The sequence below is a fragment of the Rattus rattus genome, chromosome 12 (genome assembly GCF_011064425.1).
Source record: "Rattus rattus isolate New Zealand chromosome 12, Rrattus_CSIRO_v1, whole genome shotgun sequence".
Classification (NCBI taxonomy): domain Eukaryota; kingdom Metazoa; phylum Chordata; class Mammalia; order Rodentia; family Muridae; genus Rattus; species Rattus rattus.
The window spans coordinates 78,757,316-78,779,837 of NC_046165.1; the positions used below are offsets into that span (position 1 = coordinate 78,757,316).

At 47.4% G+C, this 22,522-nt stretch overlaps 1 protein-coding gene across 1 annotated transcript in view; it reads right to left on the bottom strand.

Annotated features, from left to right (window-relative positions):
• Positions 1-1,237: 1,237 nt before the first annotated feature.
• The window catches only part of Fam3d (FAM3 metabolism regulating signaling molecule D), a 34,378-nt gene continuing 13,093 nt past the window's right edge, over positions 1,238-22,522 (bottom strand). Inside the window, exons 3-10 of the mRNA XM_032917567.1 lie at positions 16,395-16,502; positions 12,264-12,284; positions 10,308-10,425; positions 9,184-9,242; positions 7,479-7,529; positions 5,830-5,914; positions 4,037-4,163; positions 1,238-1,679 (exon numbers count right to left, since the gene is read on the bottom strand). Of these exons, the coding sequence (XP_032773458.1) occupies positions 1,590-1,679; positions 4,037-4,163; positions 5,830-5,914; positions 7,479-7,529; positions 9,184-9,242; positions 10,308-10,425; positions 12,264-12,284; positions 16,395-16,502 (659 nt within the window). The 3' untranslated portion in view covers positions 1,238-1,589. The remainder of the gene's footprint in view (positions 1,680-4,036; positions 4,164-5,829; positions 5,915-7,478; positions 7,530-9,183; positions 9,243-10,307; positions 10,426-12,263; positions 12,285-16,394; positions 16,503-22,522) is intronic.

Sequence of the window (22,522 nt, forward strand, 5' to 3'; positions counted from 1 at the left end):
CAAGGCGGTCTGGAACATAGAGGCTTATTGGAGTGGCTGAGTGGGCATTTTCTCGCTTCCTTAGCTCAGCTTGCTCAAGGCTCTCACACCGGGGCTTATGTCTTATACTACCATAGCCCCTGGTCCGGGGTCCCCAAACTCTTTTCTTCACCAGGCCTTTGTCATATGTAAACTCTCCCCTGTGCCCAGGACTTAAGAAACTTACCACTGGAGACTGGGGCTTTCCCTCTAATAAAGCTCGAACTCTTCCAGCACACAATTCTGTGAGCCCCTCTAGGATCTGATCCTGAGTAGAAGTTCTCAACCTTCCTGAGGCTGTGACCCAACCCTTTAACACAGTTCCTTATGCTGTGATGTCCCCCTAACCATAAAATTATTTCGATGAGACTTCATAGCTATAACCTTGCTACTGTTATGAATCAAAATGCAAACATATGATATGCAGGATGTTTATGACCCCCAGAGGGGTTGGGACCCATAGGTTGAGAACCACTGGTCTGGCACCTGGGAACTGGACCCTCTCAGAGATCCTGACCCATGGTCTTATCTTATTCTTCCTCTCAGTGCATCTACTTGTCTACTGGCAGCCGACCCTGGCGTCTTTTGGCCACTGACTACTCCCTGTGAAGACGCACATGGCCTCTAGTCCCTACAGAAGGTGGACAAGAAGCACCCAGGGATGCACACCACCACCAGCACCCACCCTCACCAAATGGTTGGGTAATGTTGGTATTTGAGCGCCCCCATCTCTCAAGATCTGAAGGATACCATCTCTACAGTGTGCGCGCTACAGAGTCCCAGAGTTCCTGGTGGGAGTCCACTCTAGTAGGGTTGATAAAGCCCTTTATTGGCTGCCCCCTACCCCAAACACAATGCTTGTCCTTGGGTGCTTGTTTCAGATTCTGCCTCTGGGGACCCCAAAGCCAGGCAGATGTTTAGATTCCTGTTCAGTACTGGAGACACTTCCCTTCCTTCTTTTGCTCTAGTGCTGGCTTGCCTTAAAAGGGCACATCAAGATGATGGTCTGTGTGCCCTGCCTTCTAGGTTTCCCTGCTCCTGTCCGTCTTGGGAACCAAGTTCTTCCCTGCCCCACTGAAATCCCAGGAAACTAGGCTCCATCCCAGCTGTCGAATGAGTAGTCCCCTACCTGTCCACACCAGGACCCACGTTAACTGAGGCTAGACCATTACATTCCCAGGGAGAACCGCAGCAGTGGGAGAGACTGGAAGCGTCCAAAATCAGCAAAAATAGAATTTAATCTTGCTCAAGTAAGGGTAGGCAGCCAGTCCTCCCGGAGACAACCATGGGCAGTCTTGAAGGGGCTTGTTCTCTCCACTACAGCTGGTTCCACAGGCCCCGTGGCTGCCCGTCCTAAAGCTGCTCACCATGGAGCAGTGGGGGACTGTTGCTTCCTTAGAGGGGAAGTGAGTCGCACTGTGCAGGGGATGATTGGAGCATCCCATACGGCTTCTCCTTTCTTCCTCCCAGTCGGCTCCTGTCAGCATGGACCCAGCACTCCTGGGTTCTGCTCTCAAGTCAGTTGGGTGTTTCTTTGGTCAACTCCCTGGGCGAGAAGGGCCGTGGCCATCCTACATTACTTTCCTTGGAACACAACCCTCCAGTTCTAGTAACTCCGGCCATCCTTCATATTTGTTTGTCTCTGGATTGTTCTTTAAGAACTAGGGAGAAAAGAGAGAGATGTTTCAGGCAGTGAGCGGTCATGGCTGTCTAGGACTCATGGAGAAAGCATTTGCGTTGTCCCTTAGCTCTTGGAGGACTACCTCTGCCACAGTCTCATTTTACAGATGAGGCCAGAAGCGCAGGGGATGGACCACAGCTTGCTCAAGATCTCAGCAGTGGGATCAGAGCCTATTATACCCCATGGGAACGGCAAGGATTGGGAGAGCTTGGGGAGCTGTAGCTCTTCTCTAAGGCCCCCACTACCCTCCCATAAAGCTCCAAATCATGATAGTGACAACGTGGGAAAGCATTTGCTGCACGCTTGGCACTGCCCCAAGCTGCTTTCTGTTCCTAATCTGCACAACAGCCCTGGGAAGTACATACTGTCATGGCATCATTCTGTGGGGGAAACTGAGGCGTGAAGAGGTTCTGTCACTATGTGGGGGAAATCATGTGGCTTCTCTAATGTGCTACCAGTATGGGAACATAGGGTGTCGGTGGGGACTTGCTTCATGGTCATCTGCTTTTCTTGAGCATGGACACTTCCTTACAAGGAGGAAAAAGGACCCATTTAGCTAGTGCAGCCTTAGCTCTACCCACTGTGCTGCGTGCTGGAGCCCAGTCCAGGCCCTGCGTTCTTGCCTGGAGGCCCTGGACACACTTCCCCTTCTTCTCCTAGCTTAGGCCATCTTGAACTATGTCTGATTTCTAAATTGGGGTGATGGTTAATTTTGATGGCCCATTAGCCGGACAGAAAAGTGTCCAGGAGTGTAAAATACTCCTCTGGATATACTCCTCTGTGGAGTGTTTCGAGAGAGGATTAATGAAGGAGGAAGTTATTAATTCAAGCCGCCCCACTCATAGGTCAGGAGCCTGGATACAGAGGGGAGAAAGAGAGCCGCTAGCCCAGGGATTAGCTCTCTGCTTCCTGGCCTCTACAAGGTGAGCTGTTTTGTCCTGCCATGTTGGGTTTAAGCCTCTGAGAGCAGGAGCCAAAGTAAATCTGTCCTTTAGATTCTGTCGCTCAGATCTTCATCACAGCAAAGATGTAAGAACATATCACAATTTCTAATGTGAATACGTCCTGTGGAATCACAGGTACATGAGCCATCACTGTCCAGGCTAGGAGACAGCCCCAGCGGCCCTCCTCCTAGAGTTCAACCCTGCTTCCGCACTGTCCTCTCAGCCCTGCCTGCACCTCACAGTCTCTCCACACCTGGGTTGCTGTGCCCTGTCTCAGTGTCACACAGGGATCCCCTCTGCCTCCCAGCTCTCTTCCCTGGTGCTCCTTGTGCTTGGCCAGCAAGGCTTCCTGAGAGACAAGGACATCTTTGTGACGCTGGGCGAACCTCTGTGAGAAGAGTGCTGCGGCCTCTCAGAGTTGTCCTGAGACCTGAGCTCTCCGAGCCCGTGTTATCTCACACTTATGTAAGATAACACGCATGGTTCACTGTGCATATTAGAGGGGTCCCAGCCAGGAGCTTGCTTGGCATATGCCTGAGCATAGGGAGTGTTTACTATGGGTTGGATCCTGTCATTCTCTTGCACATGGCCCTTATGGGACCCTGGCATTTCCTTTTGAGTCTACAGAGTCTTTTGAGTGGAATCGTTAACCCTGGGATCTGGGTGGTGCTGGGAAGGACAGGCCAGCTCTTTTAGGTTTCTCAGATCACTCCAGACTGCGGTGTATGGAACAGGGGAGAAGGTCTAACATTTCTCCGGAGCCTTTAAGCTCTTGTTATTCCCATCCTGTGAGTATTCTTCAAACTCCACATTGGAGTTCCTAGACCATGCTCAGGGCCACCCCCAGGCCCTGGCCACAGACTTCAGTATTTTCTTTCCACATGCTGGGGTGCCGTTGTTTCCTGCCTAGTACACGGTGGTCACAGTCTCCATAGGGAGCTCCCAAGGGCACTCAAAGCCTCACAGCCCCAAAACTCTTCCCTTTACTGCTGAGATGAAAGGACTGGGGAATACAGGTTTGTCAAGGTCATAGCTGGGACCAGAAGCTACCCATTCAGCTTCTGATCCTTCCCTACCCCAACATGGCTTTATCTCTGCGTTTCCTTCTTCCACTTCAATTTAGTGCCTCCCTCCCCCCCACTTGTCCTCTCTTTTTGGGTACTTGTAAATTCATACATGACCTGCCTCTTGCGAGGTAGCTTCCTGCTGGAATTTGGGTAGTCGGGCTGCCCAACACTGAGGTGAATTTTGAGAAGCCAGGCAGTGTTGCATGCTGGTTCTGTAGAGAGTCCCTGACTAACAGTATAGCCTACGTGAGTTACTGTCCTTCCGTCCCCTGCAGCTCCTTGTCCTCCTGTGCCTCGCTCAGACAGGGAGGCAGTCAAGAACCCACCTGCTCATACGGGCTTTTACTCCTGAGGTCTTTAGCACCCACAAAGACCCAGCTGTCCCGGAAGCCCAGCTGCTTGGCGTAGGAACTCCCCAGGTTGGTGAAGAGCGTCTTGATTTCGTCATTCATTCTGCCAGAGAGAACAGTGCAGGTGAGGCTGAAGACACTGTTGGGAGGTGGGACCAGGGCGAGGTTCCCAGTGACTGGTCCCACTCTCCACTGCACCTGCAGCACCTGCCTTCCGAGGCTCTCAGGATTCACTGGACTGGGCTAGGGGTCTGAGACTTCCCAAGAGAGCTTTTGGTGGCCGAGAGATGTGTTTGAACAGTACTGCTCTGTTTATAGGTACTACATGTTTATCTAGGAAACATGGGACTTTGTTAAGAACTAAAAAAGGAGGTGGGACATACCCTTCTTGCCTTGCAGGAACCATCGTAAACATTTTAACATGGTCACGAGTTGTTTAGTGATGGGATCCAGTCTAAGAAATGTGTTGTTAGGTGAGTTAGGTATGAACGTCAAGAGTGTTTACCCAAGTCAAGCTGGCTACAACATTCATTAAATGATCTGATTTTAATGGGGCAATACAGTATGCATTAGTCATAACAAGTTATGCAGCACAGGTGGATTTTTTTCTTCTTCTCAAATATGTGTGTCCATATATGTACATGCATGATTGCATGCGTGTGTACATGCATATGTATACACACACACAAACACACACACACACACAAACACACACACACACACACCTTTGCATGTGTATGTGTTGTGGCCCAAGGCTGATGTCGAGAATATTTCTCAATCATTTTTCCAATTTATTTTTCTGAGTCAGGGTTTCTCAGTCAAATACAGAACTCACCGATATGGCTAGTTTGGCTAGCCTGCTTGCTTTGATAATCCTTTGTCTTGGCCTTCAGAGACTAGAATTGCAGGCTGGCTACAATGTCTACCTATCACTGATACAGGTTTTGAGGATTTGAACTCACTCTCCATCCTTTTTCGGCAACCTCATTATCTACCGAGTCATCTCGCAGCCTAACACACACACACACACACACACACACACACACACACACACACACACACACACACACACACACGTATATCTTACTCAGCCTTGGAGGGTGAGTGTGGTGGTTTGAATAAGAATGGCTCCCTTAGGCTCATATACTTGAATGCTTACTCACCAGGGAGTGGAACTGTTTGAAAGGATTGCAAGGATTAGGAGGCGTGGCCCCGTTGGAGGATAAAGCCCACACTAGGCTCAGTCTTGTTCTCTCTCTTTTTCAACCTGTGGATTAGGATGTAGCTCTTAGCTACATCTCCAATACCATGCCTGCCTGTCTGCCGCCATGCTTTCTGCCCCAATGATGATAGACTAAACTGGAATGGGCAAGCAGAACCCCAATTAAGTGCTTTTTATTTTACAAGTAGCTTTGGTCATGGTGTCTCTTCAGAGCAGTAGGACACCGAGACCGTGAGCATTCTTGTAAGTCTTTAATGTTTTTCACCCCATCATTTGCAATGCGTCTTCTTGTGTGCACATATAATGACACATGTCATTGTGCTCTAATTTCTGTAACCATCTAGTTGCTATTGGAGGGGGAGAGTCTGTCACCATTGTAATGGAGGGCAAGTCATACCACCAGAACATTTCCTATACTTCCCTGACCTTTTTCTCAGGAAAGTTTGCTGGGACATGGGGCTTTCGGGAAAGCAGGGAAGTGTGTGCAGGTGTGGAAGTATTAGGTTTGTATCCTCAGGTGGCTTAGCAGGTGGGGTGTCCCACTTACTTGGTCCCTGGGTCGTCATAGGAGGCTACCAGCACCAGGGTGCTATCTGGAATTTCTGTAAGGAAGTCCAGCAGGGGTTTGGGTTCTGGAGGAGGAAGAAAAGAGGCACTGGTCTTTAGGAGAAATGACTGCTGGTCATCCTAATTCTCCACTACTACTTAATGACCCACGGAGGACGTGAGCCTGGCTGATGGGAGCCCAGCAGCCAGATGGAGGCAGTAGGATGGTGGTGCGGGTTCCTGCTGCATTTGTCCTGGGGCAGGAAAACGAGAGAACATAATAAGGGGACTTGACTCAAAGTGGTGACCAGACACTGGCATTTTAAAGTTCCCTGGCGTGGGGCTGGGTATCTAGATCAGTTGCTAGGTTACTTGCTTAGCATGCACAAAGACCTGAGTTGGATCCCTGGTACCATACAGACCTCATGTGGTGGTACACGCCTGCCGTCCCAGCACTTGGGAGGTAGAGGCAGGAGGGTCAGAATTTGTAGATCTCTACGGTCCAAGACCACTTGGCATCTTCTGAATTACCACAGACTGTCTAGATTGCTGGTAATCCTTGGTTACACAGGAAGTTTGAAGCCTGGGCTTCATGAATCTCTGTCCCAAAACAGAACAACCCAGCCCTCTTCCGGCCTTGTGACATATATACGAGGATGAGCAACGGCTCTGGGCATGGTGTCTTTGTGAAGTTCACACGTGATAATTTGGGGCAAGCGATGCATGCCTCTAAATGGGATTACAGATTGTTAGCAGAGCTGCCCACATAATTTGTGAAGTTCAGTGCAACATATAAAAAATGTAGGACCGCTGATCAGAAAGGAAAGGATTAAGAACGTCAAGACTACAGGTGCTCCATAGAGCATCAAATTGGCAGTCAGACCTGTTCACAGGACTCAGATGCCCAGGTTCCAGACCAAGGAGGCCTGCTCTGTCTGTTGTGCTAAAGAAGGAAGAGGGAGGTAATGTCCTAAGAATCAGCCACATGCACAGGGGTTAAAAAAAAAAAAGAACAAAACACGTTTATGTGGAGAAGCAGCATCTGCAGAGAGATGGGGAGGGAGGCGCCTCTCAAGGTCCTGTCCAGACCTTTGGAGGTTATGTCCTATGTTTGGGTCCACCAGAGATCACTACAGCCTTGACTTTTATAGAGCACTCTCCATAGCAGGGCTTGAGCAGGTGCCAGGGCTTGATCCTCATCCTTAGCACAAGAGCTGGGTGCATGTATGTTTGGAACCAATGCTAACCATGACGTTTCTTGGGCTAGAGTTTTGCCTGGCCTCTAAGAGCCCTCCTGCCCCTGAGGGTAAGGGAGAATTGCTAGGAAGTGATGGGGAATCGGAGCCTCAAGCATACTCTGGGCTGTGCCCGACATGGTGTGTGACGGTTCTTTAATTCCAAAGGTTGGCTTTATTTTTCTTCTCCTGTCCCACTCCTTTGACCTGCCACGGACATTTCTTGAGATCAGCTTCTGATAAACTACCGTACTCAAACTGTCATCTAAGGATCTGTGCTGACATCTAGCTCAGACCCTAGGAAGGTGCTCAAAGCAGCAGGCTGACCCCCAATCTTCCCATCCTCGTGCCCGCAATGTCGCTGCCCGGTGAAGGGCTCAGCCCCCATGGCGTCCGTACCAACAGCAGTGCCTACCTCCAGAGTACATGTCAAAGCTGCCCTTTCTCATCACATGTCCAGTAGTTCCTAGTGAAAAGAGAGTTAGTGTTTCCCATAATGTGAGTCATCTCACTTGATGTTTTGCTGGATCTGGGCCATGGGTAGTGTAGAGCCTCAAACCAGAGCGAGAACTGAGTGAAAGTAGGTCCTGTGAGAGCCATGCAGGGCCTCAGAAGGGGGCTAAGAATTCCTGGGCCGAGGCTTGCTTGACAGGTAGATCATACTGGCTGAACATCCATGACACAACAGTCTAACTACTCAGCTGCTCACACACAAGTCAGCATTTCATCGTCAAGTTTTGTCCACATTCGGTGAGGTGTTGGTTTGAAATGGGATGTATCTGAGACGGTAAGTTTACTAGATATGTTTTCTGTCAAAACTATCATAAAGGCGTGGTTATCACTATTCTTGCACAAGTGTGAAATCTGCAATCAAAATTTCCTAACTTTTGGAAGCCATGGAATTTTCAGAGTCTGAATGGCTTTTGTGGTTTTTGGTGCAAAACCCCTTGGCTTTCTGGAGGAGAGCCACAGGTCTCAAGCTCCACCACTAGATGGCAGCATTGCAGAGGGCATGGCAGTGCTGTGTCTTCCTGAAGCCTTGGCCGGTAGCAATGCTCCCTGTGATTGATGGGAGCGGGCTTACCTTGGCAAAGCCCTCCCCGGGTCTCAGAGCCATATGGAGCTTTACCCAGGGACTTGGAAGGGACTGTGAGTCTCCGTGAGCACTGCTCATTTGTGGGTTTTCTAATCAGGGTAGAGGTGAGTAGCATGGTCTGAACCGTTCCTCAGAGGAAGCTCTGCACAGCAAAAGGTTAGGAACCAGCGCCATGCTTAGTTATGGTTTGCTGCTCTGGCTAATTATTACCTACGAGTAGCCCGATGCCCCGAGCTAGACATCTGCTGGAGACACTGTAGAATAAGGATGCTGCCACTTGGGGACGGTGCAATCTAGGTTCCAGTCTCTATAGTATATGTTCAACATATTAACTTTCATTGTCACTGACGATTATTAGTATTGTTAACAATTTATTATTATCATTAATCACAATATTAATAATCACAAAATTATTAGTATTGTTAGCAAATTATTATTATTATTAATATTATTATTATTATTATTATTATTATTATTATTTACATTGGCTTTGTGAGAGGCCAGATAGGAAGTCTCAATTTGGGACCTTTCTTCCCTCTTCCCTTCCCTGCTGCCTGGAAGGAGCGTCTCTTCTTTTCTCCTGAAGGGCTTTTAGCTGTAGCTAGCCATCACCCACTCCGGAACCTCCTGTGATTACACCTGCCCTACCTGTCACATCTCAGCCTCCTTACTTCGATGCCTACAGGGATCATGAAGCCAGGTCTGTCCTTGTCGCTGCTCTTAGTGTCCTGCCAGGGCCTGGCTCACACTCGCTGGTGTTCACACTTGTGAAGTTAAGAATGATGTACGTTCAGCATATGCAACCCTCACCCTGCCGCCATCTGCCCACCGTGACTTCATGTGTGTCGGTCTAAGCTGGACTGGCTGTGAGGGTGGAGCTGTGGGCCGCAGCAGTGAATTCTTGGGCAGGAGCCTAGGGCTGTCAGGCCTGTAAGACTTGCCGCTCCCCTAGTCCAGCCTTGCCCTGTCCTTAGTTCTACTGGATGACTCAGCAGGTGAAAGGTCCCCTTCCTGGGTCACTCACCGTTCACCAGAGCGATGTTCAGGCCTCTGCCCACATTGTTTCGCACAGGACTCATGATACTACGGATGAAGAAGGAAAGTGAACTAGGCTGGTGGTCCCAGCCGCAGAAGGAAAGCTGTGCTTCAGTGTTGGGGACCTTCAGAGGGCCTTCAACCTCTGGGGCCCAAGACAGAAGCACCAGGAAACACAAACAGTGGCTTTGGCTTCCAAAAGCCAAACATGGCGGCCATGTTCTATGTGCTGTAGCCAACCAGCTATGTGTGTGGAGCTCAGCTGGGTTCGCAACAGCCCGACCAGCATCCACACGCTGTGCTCTGCCACTCCTCAGGACCACGGTACGTTCCTGCTCTCAGGCGGTGGTTTCTGGGGCCGCTGTTTGACCATGGGGATTAGTCCAGGACTGGACTCGGGTCCCAAGGCAGCAACGAGATACACTCTTAGGATCCCTCTGGCCCTGGGGATGTGCTAAGGTAGTGCTAATATGTCTGAGCTGTGGCCGCCGCCCCCATCCACAGAGAAGTCCCATCTTCAGGGGGTTTGGGGGGGAAGCAGCCAGCAAAAGAAAACAGAGCTAAGGATGCTGGGAGAGGAAGGCCTGATGGTGCCGTGTGAGCTGCTGGATGCTGCTCATCCTCAAGCTGGGAACCTCTGGCATTTGAACTACGTAAGCAGACAGAGTACAGTTCCTGTTTTGCCCAAGCAAGCTGTATTCAGGTTCAGCCTCCTGGTGGAAACACCGATCTACTCTCATTTTTCTGTCATCCTGTTTTCTGAGGCAGATAAGTGTGACTTCCTAGGCTGGGAATTGGTAAACGGTTTTCCCCGCACGGCATCCCTTTCACCAGAGCTTGTCTGGGGGGCTGGACCTTCCTTCAGCTTGCTAGGTGGCCCTGTCTGAGCATCACTTTGTTTTCTTTTACGATGGGGACAATAACAGCCCAACCACCTGTGCCGGGAAGGGATGGGCAACTTAACCAAGGTGTGGTTGGGACACATAGACCTGGTGTCAAAGACAGCCTGGGGAAGGCAGGGGTTTCCTCCCACGCCTGCCCTGAAGCTGGGATCTCCAGACAGATGGATGGATGATTGAATAAATGAGAAACACAGCCACCCTGGGTACTTACATTTCATCTTCAAAGCACATGGAGGGACCCACTACGTTGGCAGCTCCACTGCTGATTTTAAATGCGAAGAAGTTGTTCAGGCAGCTCTTGCTGAGCCCACACTTGAACTTGGGGGTGTCTGGGAAGGGAACACAGCATTCTCACAGGGGCAGCATCTGGGGGAGGGGACTGGGCTTGGGGTTTTGTTCATTTCTGTGCAGGACTCTGGCTGAGGGTGTAGCTACCACAGAATTAATTCGGTGGCTTCCTAAGAGAGGCTGCTCCTGCAGAGCTGGCTGAGAGCCTGGTACAGTGCCTTGCTGGCTCACCCTGGTGGGCCCTGTACCTGGGCATTTGTGGGTGTTTGGTCCCTCTTTGCTGGGTGAGCACTGAACCTTTTGGTTTGGCTTGGCAAATAGCAAGCAGAGGGTCTCCCTGGCTTTCACTGGTGGAGAATATTCTAGCCCGGTTCCCCCTCCCCCTCCCAGGGACCACAGCTGGAGTTCCCAGAGCTTGATCAACTGCCGCTAAGTCTGACAAGCTTGATGTCAACAGACCGGCTTAAGCAGGCTTTTCTGGAATTGATTTTCTGACCATCCAGCCTTTACCACCAGGCTGCTGGATGAAGGGAAATGACGCCCATTGGGAGATCTTAGCCACAGGGAGCTAGGATATGCTTTCTGGATTGTGGCTGAAAGGGCTGTCTCCATAGCTCTTCCAAACTCCTGGACGCCATCCCTCCATGGACCCTGGTGCCATTGCTCCGGGCCTGAAGCTGGTGTACTGTCATGAGCACTGTGTGTGTGTGTGTGTGTGTGTGTGTGTGTGTGTGTGTGTGTGTGTGTGCGTTGTGTTATCAGGAACTATGAACTGCTCTTCCACCAATCATTTTGCTAGAAGTGTCTCCAATTATCTTTGCTAATTATCAAATCAGGGAGTTGGTTTTGATCAGAATAGACTAGCAGGTTTTCTCTTAAATTCTGTTTGGATCTACAGTGAAAGACCTAATGAAAAAAACTCCTGAAGCTGGCTATGGGCTTGGAGAGTGGGGATGTGGGAATTGATTAGCAATGTCTGCCCTGGGATCAGAAAGCAGGAAGGGTAGGAAGTAGTGCACATGCTTGAGTTTTCTATTCTCCCAGCACACGATATCTACAAGATGTCTTAACTCTTTGTGTCTGGTTCATAACTGGACTGAGGAGACTTCAGAGGGATGAGGTCAAGAGTATGAAGTATAAGTTTATGTTCATTCCTGTAGTCTGCTCTTTGCCATGCTGTGTGCATTGGGCTCCCACATCTTCTTGGTCAGTAAAATCCTAACCCTGAGGGCTCAGCTCTCTGGAGTCCATGTGGGGTTAGGGGATGAGGGACCTGGCTGGGAGGCCTTACGTAAAAAGCTCTGGACTAGCAGGGTGAGGGTGACTGACTCTCTACTTGCCACTACAACTGTTTGGCCTTAGCCAGGAGATCTCACTTCTCCAAGCTGGTTTCTCCAGCCATAGAAAGGAAATACTCCTGGAACCTACATGGGGTGTGGTAGCTTTATACGAGATACCTATGAGAACGGGATGCAGCATCTGGCTCTGCCTGAGTTAACACCAGGAGCATCTGGCTCTCTTCCTCCATCTTCTTTGACTCTCTGGAGCCCTGGTCCTTGCTGGAGCCCTCTTTCAATTTTGACTTATGACAGGGTGAGACGTTTAGAGAGGAGAGACAAGGTGTCTCATGGTCTAGACTACCCGGAAGGAACTGCAGAAGGGAAAGAGTTGAGAATCCCCTGTAGTCTGAAAGGCTGAGAGGGACTGCCCAGACCCTGGAGTTCTGGAGTTGCCACTGTCATACTGCCACTGTCACAGGAGAGTGGGCCGGGAAGACCCTGGACACCTGTATTTCTCTGGGGCCTGCAGCAATGGGAACAGAGACCCCGGACATCCTGCCCGAGGGCAGATGAGGGGCTGGGGTGGGGATGATACTCACGGGTCTCCTTGGGGGGCATGCCTGTTTGAGAGAAAGAATCTAGTTAGTGAAAAGGCACTTCATCCTCCTGCAGGATCAGGGAGGGGGCCGGGTAGTGGGAACAGAATTTGATATGCTTCCACTGACATAAACTTGGCGTCCCCATACATGTGGGAGCTTCTCTCACTTGTTGCTGCCACCCACTCATAAATATGTGCACATGCATATACATTCATATAATACATGCACATATACACCCATGCAAGGCACATGCATGCGTACTCAACACACATATACATAAACATGTATATGCACAGACACAAATTATTCGTGTTTAAAATCAAGCTGTGCTATGCAGTGAGAAACCTGGAGGTTGAGCCCTAACCCCCTGGACTCAGTTTACTTAACGACACATAGAAAGGCATCAGGACAGTGCTCACTGGGCTGTTGAGAGGACCCGGTGGGATCTTGAGGGCCTCAGTGAAGAAAAGAATTGCGGTGCTGGTCCCTGGCCGTCTCTTTCTGGAATGCCTGTCTGTGCTAGGCCCGAGGGATCATGGTTCACTGCCTAGCATATTGTCTTACTCTGTCCTAGTTGTTTACAGGTTTCTAGAGCAGGTATTCACCATATTGCTCTAAGTCCTAGAGAACAGGTTCCTTCAGTGGATGCAAAAATGTCAGGGAAGGAGCGTGCCTTTTCTGGGCCCTGGGCAAAGCAAATGACCAAGGCTGAGCTGACCCAATGCTACAGTCCTCTGGAAACAGAGCCCTACTCTGAGTTAATGTATTCCCTTGGCCTGCGTGTGTGTGTGTGTGTGTGTGTGAGAGAGAGAGAGAGAGAGAGAGAGAGAGAGAGAGAGAGGGGAGGGGAGAGAGAGAGAGAGGAGAGGGGAGGAGAGAGAGGAGAGAGAAGAGAGAAGAGAGGAGAGAGAGAGAGAGAGAGAGAGAGAGAGAGAGAGAGAGAGAGAGAGAGGGGGAGAGAGAGAGAGAGAGAGAGAGAGAGAGAGAGGGAGAGAGAGAGGAGGGGGAGAGAGAGAGAGAGAGAGAGAGAGAGAGGAGAGAGAGGGGGGGGAGAGAGAGAGAGAGAGGAGAGAGAGAGAGAGAGAGAGAGAGAGAGAGAGGGAGAGGGAGAGAGAGGGAGCGGTGGGCGGGAGAGGGAGGGGAGAGGGGAGAGGGAGAGAGGAGAGGGAGAGAGAGAGAGAGAGAGAGAGAGAGAGAGAGAGAGAAAGAGAGAGGAGAGAGAGAGAGAGAGAGAGAGAGAGAGAGAGAGGAAGGAGGAGGGGAGAGGGAGGGAGGGGAGAGAGAGAGAGAGAGATCCTTTCAGTTATAATGTTGGCATCTGGACAGTTGGCAGCCATCACGTGTCCTAGAGTGAAGCTGACCCTGTGTGGAGCTTCTACCCTGGTGAGGGAAAGCAGCAACTAGTAGTAGACTGGGGACTTTGCTCAGTTAGCAGAGTGCTTGCCTAGCATGCACAAAGACCTGAGTTCAACTTCTGGCACCCAATAAGCTAGGCACAATTGTGCCCAACTTACGACACTCAGGGAGCAGAGGCAGGGCGATCAGAAGTTCAGTGTTCTTCTCTGGTACATAGTCAGTTTGAGGCCAGTGGGCTGCATGGGACTGTTTTGAAAATGAACCAAACCAAAACAGAACAAAAACAGTAGCCGTAGCAAGCCCTACGAGCTTTCGGTATCCCTGAAACCAGCCACACCTGACTTCTCAGTTACAAGGTCCCAGAGGTGCTGTCATACTGATACTAGTTCAGTTGACCCTGTCTCACCTGTCTGGGTTGTCAGGTAAGGTAGGAGTTCCTAACCTCTGTGCCCTGGGCCTTGATGGCCTAGAAAAGCCCATAACTTCTCTCAGCCTAAGTTTGTCCTCACTCTCTTGGGATAATTAGTAGCTTTCTTCTCCAGCAGAGTTGCAAGGTATTGAGTGCATAAAATAAGCCCAACTGAGTCACCAAGAGAGCCAATTATTATTATCATCTTTCTGTATAGTCATGGTAAGCATACATTTGTGCTGTGGTACTATATAGGGTTTAACATCAGCACAGTGAAATCATAAAATAGGGTGTGTGTCCCCAGGGCAAAAGCCTGTGAAATGAGGGGAAGTTGACTGGCGAGTCTGGGCTGCTGGTGGGTTTTTCTGTCTGTCTTTCCTTCTGGACATACACCTGCATTTCTGGAGACTCTGGGTTAGGGAAGTGCACTGCTGTCCTTTTGAACATTGTAGCTAAGTCTGTTTGCTTCTCTTGACCACAAAGAGGGGCAACCTGTTCCTTATATGGGGGTCCCTGTAACCTTACACAGAACTAGAGCCCTCATGCTTGTGGGCTGGAGTTATTGGTCTGCCAACTCTTAGGTAACTGAGCTTTGAGAGATAGTTCTGGGTAGGCTCTCTGCAGCAGTTGCCCGTTATATACAGGCTCTATCCTGTATAAGACACCTTGACCTTCCTGTACTGCTCTGGATCACATCTCCTTGAGGCCAGCAGGTGGTGGAATTCACCTCTGGATCAGGGGCATGGCAACCACCAGGTGTCTATATAATGAAATCCCAATGTGGACTCTGTGCCTCAGCTGATATGAGGCAGATAGACGGCATAAAGTCTATCAAGCCTTCCACTATGAAGTTGGGTTAAAGATGCGGTTTCTGGTTTCTTTCTGTTATGGTAAGTTGGGAGCCATCTTGGTCCTTGCAGATTCTGTTGAGCTCTGTGGTTCTCAGTCTCCTGGGAAGACAGATCCCAGGACACACACACCCCTTCCCTTCTCTCTTGAAAGGATTTAAATGTACATACCCAGACTCTCATCCCTGTGCTGACATCTCTTAAGGGAGAACTTGGGTTAGTTTTAAAAGTTGCCTTGACTATCTATTGTCTCAAAACATGCATGGTGAAACCATGCCACAAGTCATGCTTGATTCTATTTTACAACCACATTAAGGACCACTCTCTGAGGGTGTTTTCAGCTTAAATGAGACTGTGTAAGTAAAACATTAAGAGCTTGTCCATCCACCTGTTTATCCGTTCATTTATTTACCCAGCCACTCATCCATTCACTTATCTACCTACCTACTTAGCTCCTTGCTATTCATTCATCAGTTCTTCTATTTACTTACCGATTCATCCACCTACCTACATGTCATTCTCTTCATCTTTCCACTCACTTATTGATCTGCCCACCCTCCTGTCTGTCCACCATCTATCTATTCACCCACTCATCCATTCACATATGTATCCATTCACTCACACATCCACCCTATTCATCTGTCCATCCATACACTCTAATAAATCCATCCATCCATCCATCCATCCATCCATCCATCCATCCATCCATCCACTCTAATATATCCATTCATTCACTCACTCATTCATTCATTCATCCTTCCATCTATCTACCATCCTCAAATATATCCAACCAACTAACCATCCATCCATCCATCCATCCATCCGTCCGTCCGTCCATCCATCCATGCATCATCTGTCTATCTATCATCCATCCATCCATCCATCCATCCATCCATCCATCCATCCATCCATCCATCCATCATCCATCTACCCATCCATCCAATACTTTTTGGCACTGGCCTATGCACAAAACCTTGCCATCAGGAAAGTTACATTCTAGGAGGTAGAGTCAGGCAGTAACTAGGAAAACAGATAACATGATGCTGGGATTTGGAGACAAACAGGATGACCTGGAAGAGGCTGAATGGGGAGAATAGACGGCAGCTGAAGTTGGGAGGCCAGGGAGGTCTTTGAGGTGGTAATACTTGAGCAGGGAGCTGAAAGCGAAATGGAGCAAGCAGATATGCAGGCCCTGCTCAGAGAAGGTTTGAAGCAGAGGGAACAACAGGCAGGAGAAGCCACTGACAACTCAGATAGCATTACTTCTTCACTCGCAACTCAGACAACATCGTTTCTCCTTCGCTTCCTTCTTTCCTTCCTTCTGTCCTGCCTTGGATAAGGGCCTTAGACCAATTCTGTGATCCCTATAGCTTCCTGGCAGTCCAGGAATCTTATGCTGTGTCCCACAATGCCAGTGCACAGCTCACCACTTCTGACTGCCTCCTGGGTCACCTCAGGAGAGAGGTCCTCAGCACCCCAATCCCTGCTCTGCAGATGATGGCCACGGGCCCCACTCACCCAGCCAGCGTGGCAGACGGATGGTTTTCCTGTTGAAGTTGGTATAGCTGCGGAGGAAGATCCACATGGTAACCACGGTGAAAATGAAAGCCACAACACGAATCAGACCTGCAGGTAGGGAAATTCTGTTAGATCATGTGTCATATCCCAACAGGAGGCTGAGGTGCAGGGCCATGTAGAAAGTTCATGGGTGAGTTCTTACCAAATCCCAACACAATGGGAGGAGGCTTGGTTATGGGTACAGATCATGTCTAGATCATGAGACTGGGCTGAGACCACATAAGGGTCCACGCTGGGATCAGTGAGATCAGAGATCAGATGTTGTGAACACTTCCCAAACTGCCATTGTGAATGAGTTCAAAATGCTCCTCCTTGGGCTCCAGTTAGCTGCCCAGAGAGAATTCTCAGGGATATAACCTGGAGTCTGTACTGTGTGCAAGAATTCACACTCTCACAGCTAAAGCCAGTTAGTCCTAAAGAGTAGACATGATTACGCCTATTGCTGGTGCCTCTGGCCTCCATAGTTCCAGCTGCAACCTCTCCTCATTTAGCCTCTCTCAAATCATCCAATATTTATTCAATTACTATCACCACACTACTTGGCTGTTAACTGACTCTACTTCCTGGAACAGGATGTTTTTGAAGGCAAGGGTTTTATTTTGTCTACAGAGCATGTATTAATATGCATTTGATGAATGAAAGAAAAACAGAGCTATGTATATATGTAAGTATGTGTGTGTATGTATGTATGCATGGGATGGTGGATGGGTAGGAAATGATTACAAGAATGGATGAGTGGGTAGATGGAGGGATGGATGAATGGTTAGATGGATGGATGGATGGGTAGATGGATGGATGAATGGGTAGATGGATGGATGGGTAGATGGATGGATGGGTAGATGGATGAATGAATGAATGGGTAAATGATGGATGGGAAGATGGATGGATCAATGGGTAGATGATGGATGGATGGATGGATCAAGGGTAGATGGATGGATGGGTAGATGGATGGATGGATGGATGGATGGATGGGTAGATGGATGAATGAATGAATGGATAGATGATAGATGGGAAGATGGATGGATCAATGGGTAGATGGATGGATGGGTAGATGGATGGATGAATGGATGGGTAGATGAATGAATGAATGAATGAATGAATGAATGGGTAGATGATGGATGGGAAGATGGATGGATGGGTAGATGAATGGCCTACATTTTTGGTATTACCATCATAGTAGTAGGACCTAGGGGTGTCCTCCATATTTTTTCATGTCTTTGTACTTTTTCAGATTATTTTTTTCTTTTATTAGATTTTTTAAATTTACATTTCAAATGTTATCCCCTTTCCCAGTTTCCCCTCCAGAAACCTGCTATCTCCCCCTGCTTCTATGAGGGTGCTCCCGTCCTCACCCACCCATTCCCTCCAACCTCCCCGCACTGACATTCCCCTACACTGGGGCATCGAGCCTTGACAGGACCAAGGGTCTCTCCTCCATTTATGCCTGATATGCTACATATGAGACTGGAGCCATAGGTCCATCCCTGTGTACTCTTGGAATGGTGGTTTAGTCCCTGGGAGCTCTTGGGGGAGGTCTGGTTGGTTGATATTGTTCTTTTTATAGGGTTGCAAACCCCTTCAGCTCCTTCAATCCTTTCTCTAACTCCTCCATTAGGGACCCTGTTCTCAGTTCAATAGTTGGTTGCAAGCATCCTCCTCTGTATTTTGTCAGGCTCTGGCAGAGCCTCTCAGGAGACAGCTATATCAGGCTCCTGTCAGCATGTACTTCTTGGCATCCACAATATTGTCTCATTTTGGTATCTGTGTGTGGGAGGGATCCCCCAGGTGGGGCAGTCTCTGGATGGCCTTTCTTTCAGTCTCTGCTCCATTCTTTGTCTCCATATTTCCTCCTGTGAGTATTTTTGTTCCCCATCTAAGAAGGATTAAAGCATCCACACTTTGGTCTTCCTTATTCTTGAGTTTCATGTGGTCTGTGAATTGTATCTTGGGTATTCCGAGTTTTTGGGCTAATATCCATTTATCAGTGAGTGCTTACCATGTGTATTCTTTTGTGATTGGGTCACCTCACTCAGGATGGCATTTTCTAGTTCCATCCATTTGCCTAAAAATTTCATGGAATCCTTGTTTTTGATAGCTGAGTAGTACACCATAGTGTAGATATACCACATTTTCTGTAAACATTCCTCTGTTGAAGGGCATCTGGATTCTTTCCACCTTATGGCTATTATAAATAAAGCTGCTATGAACATAGTGGAGCATGTGTCCTTGTTAAATGTTGTAGCATCTTTTGGGTATATGCCCAGGAGTGGTATAGCTGGGTCCTCAGGTAGTACTATGTTTAATTTTCTGAGGAATTGCCAGACTGATTTCCAGAGTGGTTGTACCAGTTTGCAATCCCACCAACAATGGAGGAGTGTTCCTCTTTCTCCACATCCTCACCAGCATCTGCTATCACCTGATCTTTTGATTTTAGCCATTCTGACTGGTGTGAGGTGGAATCTCAGGGTTGTTTTGATTTGCATTTCCCTGATGACTAAGGATGTTGAGCATTTCTTTAGGTGCTTCTCGTCCATTCACTGTTTCTCAGTTAAGAATGTTTTGTTTAGCTCTGTACCCCATTTTTAGTAGGGTTATGTGTTGTTCTGGAGTCTAACTTCTTGAGTTCTTTGTATATTTTGGATATTAGCCCTCTATCAGATGTAGGATTGGTAAAGATCTTTTCTCAACCTGTTGGTTGCCGTTTTGTGCTGATGACAGTGTCCTTTGCCTTACAGAAGCTTTGCAATTTTATGAGGTCCCATTTGTCGATTCTTGATCTTAGAGCATAAGCCATTGGTGTTCTGTTCAGAAAAATTTCCTCTGTGCCCATGTGTTCGAGGCTCTTCCCCACTTTCTCTTCCATTAGTTTCAGTGTATCTTGTTTTATGTGGAGGTCCTTGATCCGTTTGTACTTGAGCTTTGTACAAGGCGATAAGAATGGATCAATTTGCATTTTTCTACATGCTGACCTCCAGTTGAACCAGCACCATTTGTTGAAAATGCTATCATTTCCCCCCTGGATGGTTTTAGCTCCTTTATATCTTTGTGAAAGATCAAGTGACCATAGGTGTGTGGGTTCATTTCTGGGTCTTTAATTCTATTCCACTGATCTACCTGCCTGTCTCTGTACCAATACCATACAGCTTTTATGACTATTGCTCTGTAATACTGCTTAAGGTCAGGGATGCTGATCTCCCAGAAGTTCTTTTATTGTTGAGAATAGCTTTTGCTATCCTGGGATTTTTATTTCAAATGAATTTGCAAATTGCTCTAACTCTGTGAAGAATTGAGTTGGCATTTTGATGGGGATTGCGTTGAATCTGTTGATTGCTTTCAGCAAGATGCCCATTTTTACTATATTAATCCTGCCAATCCATGAACATGGGACAATTTTCCATTTTCTGAAATCTTCAATTTCATTCTTCAGAGACTTGAAGTTCTTGTCATACAGCTCTTTCACTTGTTTTGTTAGAGTCACACCGAGGTATTTTATATTATTTGTGACTATTGTGAAGGGTGTCCTTTCCCTAATTTCTTTTTCAGCCTGTTTATCATTTGAGTAGAGGAAGGCTACTGATTTGTTTGAGTTAATTTTATACCCAGCCAGTTTGTTGAAGGTGTTTATCAAGCTTAGTAGTTCTCTGGTGGAACTTTTGGGGTCACTTAAATATACTATCATATCATTTGCAAATAGTGATATTTTGACTTCTCCCTTTCTAATTTGTATCTCTTTGACTTCCTTTTGTTGTCTAATTGCTCAGGTTAGGACTTTGAGTACTATTTTGAATAGGTAGGGAGAGAGTGGGCAGCCTTGTCTAGTCCCTGATTTTAGTGGTATTGCTTCAAGTTTCTCTCCATTTAGTTTGATGTTGGCTACTGGTTTTCTGTATATTGCTTTTAGTATGTTTAGGTATGGGTCTTGAATTCCTGATCTTTCCAAGACTTTTATTATGAAGGGGTGTTGCATTTTGTCAAATGCTTTCTCAGCATCTGATGAGATCATCATGTGTTTTTTTCCTTTCCTTTGAGTTTATATAGTAGATTAAGTTGATGGATTTCAGTATGTTGAATTATCCCTGCATCCCTGGAATGAAGCCTACTTGATCATGACAGATGATTGTTTTGATGTGTTTTGGATTCGGTTTGGGAGAGTCTTATTGAGTATTTTGGCATTGATATTCATAAGGAAAATTGGTCTGAAGTTCTCTTTGTTGGGTCTTTTTGTGGTTTAGGTATAAGCATAATTGTGGCTTCACAGAATGAATTCAATAGTGTTCCCTCTGTTTCTACTTTGTGGAATAGTTTGGAGAGTGTTGGTATTAGCTCTTCAAGGAAGGTCTGACAGAATTCAGCACTAAACTCATCTGGTCCTGTGCTTTTTCTGTTTGGGAGACTTTTTTTTTCTTTCTTTTTTTTCCGAGCTGAGGACTGAACCCAGGGCCTTGCGCTTTCTAGGCAAGCGCTCTACCACTGAGCTAAATCCCCAACTCCTTGGCAGACTTTTAATGACTGCTTCTATTGCTTTAGGAGTTATGGGACTGTTTAGATGGTTTATATGATCCTGGTTTAACTTTGGTACTTAATATCTGTCTAGAAAATTGTCCATTTCATCCAGGGTTTTCAGTTTTGTTGAGTATAGGCTTTTGTAGTAGGATCTGATTTTTTTGAATTTCCTCAGTTTCTGTTGTGTTCCTTTTCATTTCTGATTTTGTTAATTTCGATATACTCCCTGTGACCTCTGGTTAGTCTGGCTAAGGGTTTATCTATCTTGTTGATTTTTCTCAAAGAACCGATTCTTTGTATAGTTCTTTTTGTTTCTACTTGGTTGATTTCAGCCATGAGTGTGATTATTTCCTGCTGTCTACTCCTCTTGGGTGTATTTGCTTCTTTTTGTTCTAGAGCTTTCAGGTATGTTGTTAAGCTGTTAGTGTATTTTCTTTCCAGTTTCTTTTTGCAGGCACTCAGAGCTATGAGTTTTCCTCTTAATGTTGCTTTTATTGTGTCCCATAAGTTTTCATATGTTGTGCCTTCTTTTTCATTAAATTCTAAAAAGTCTTTAATTCGTTTATTTCTTCCTTGACCAAGTTATCATTGAGTAAAGCATTGTTTAGCTCCCATGTGTATGTGGGTTTTCTGTCCTTTTTGTTGATATTGAAGACCAGCCTTAGTCCATGGTGATCTGATAGGATGCATGGAATTATTTCAATCTTCTTTTATCTGTTTTGGTCTGTTTTGTGACCAAATTATATGGTCAGTTTTGGAGAGGGTACTGTGGGGTGCTTCCTGTAATTCTTCAAGGGATTTTTGTGCTTCCTCCTTAAGGGCTTCTACCTGTTTAACTGTGTTGTCCTGCATTTCTTTAAGGGAGTTATTTATGTCCTTAAAGTCCTCTAACGTCATCATGAGATGTGATTTTTCAATCAGAATCTTGCTTTTCTGATGTGTTGGGGTGTCTAGGACTTGCTGTGGTGGAAGAGCTGAGTTCTGATGATGCCAAGTGTTCTTGGTTTCTGTTGCTTAAGTTCTTTCTCCTGCCTCTCGTCATCTGCTTATCTCTGGTGTTAGCTGGTCTTACTGGCTCTGACAGTGGCGTGACCCTCCTGAAGGCCTGTGTGTCAGCACCCCTGGGAGACCTGCTCTTTCCTGGTGGGATCTGGGTCCAGAGAGCTGTGGCACAGGGTCAGCTCCAGGCACAGATGGAAACTGGAAGAATTGTCCTCTATAATTTTAATCAGCTCAAAACCACCACGAATAACCATCCAGTGGACTTATTCAGTGTTTTCAGAACAGGACACAGCTGTACAGCCTCCCCTTACAGGCAGAAGTAACTCTGGCTTCTACACTGGGGGCATTCCCATCCATGGGAAGAGCACCAAGAGTCTTGCCTTGCAAGGACCAGAAAGTGTAACCATATGACCTCACTTGGTTTAGGGAATATTCCTTGCCTTCTGGTGCAAAGTGGAATTCTCCTCTGGCAGCAGTCCACACTTGGCAGCACCCATTCTGTGCTAAGTACTATGCTGACAGCTTTAAAATAGATTCACTCACTTCGTCTACTAATGCTTTGT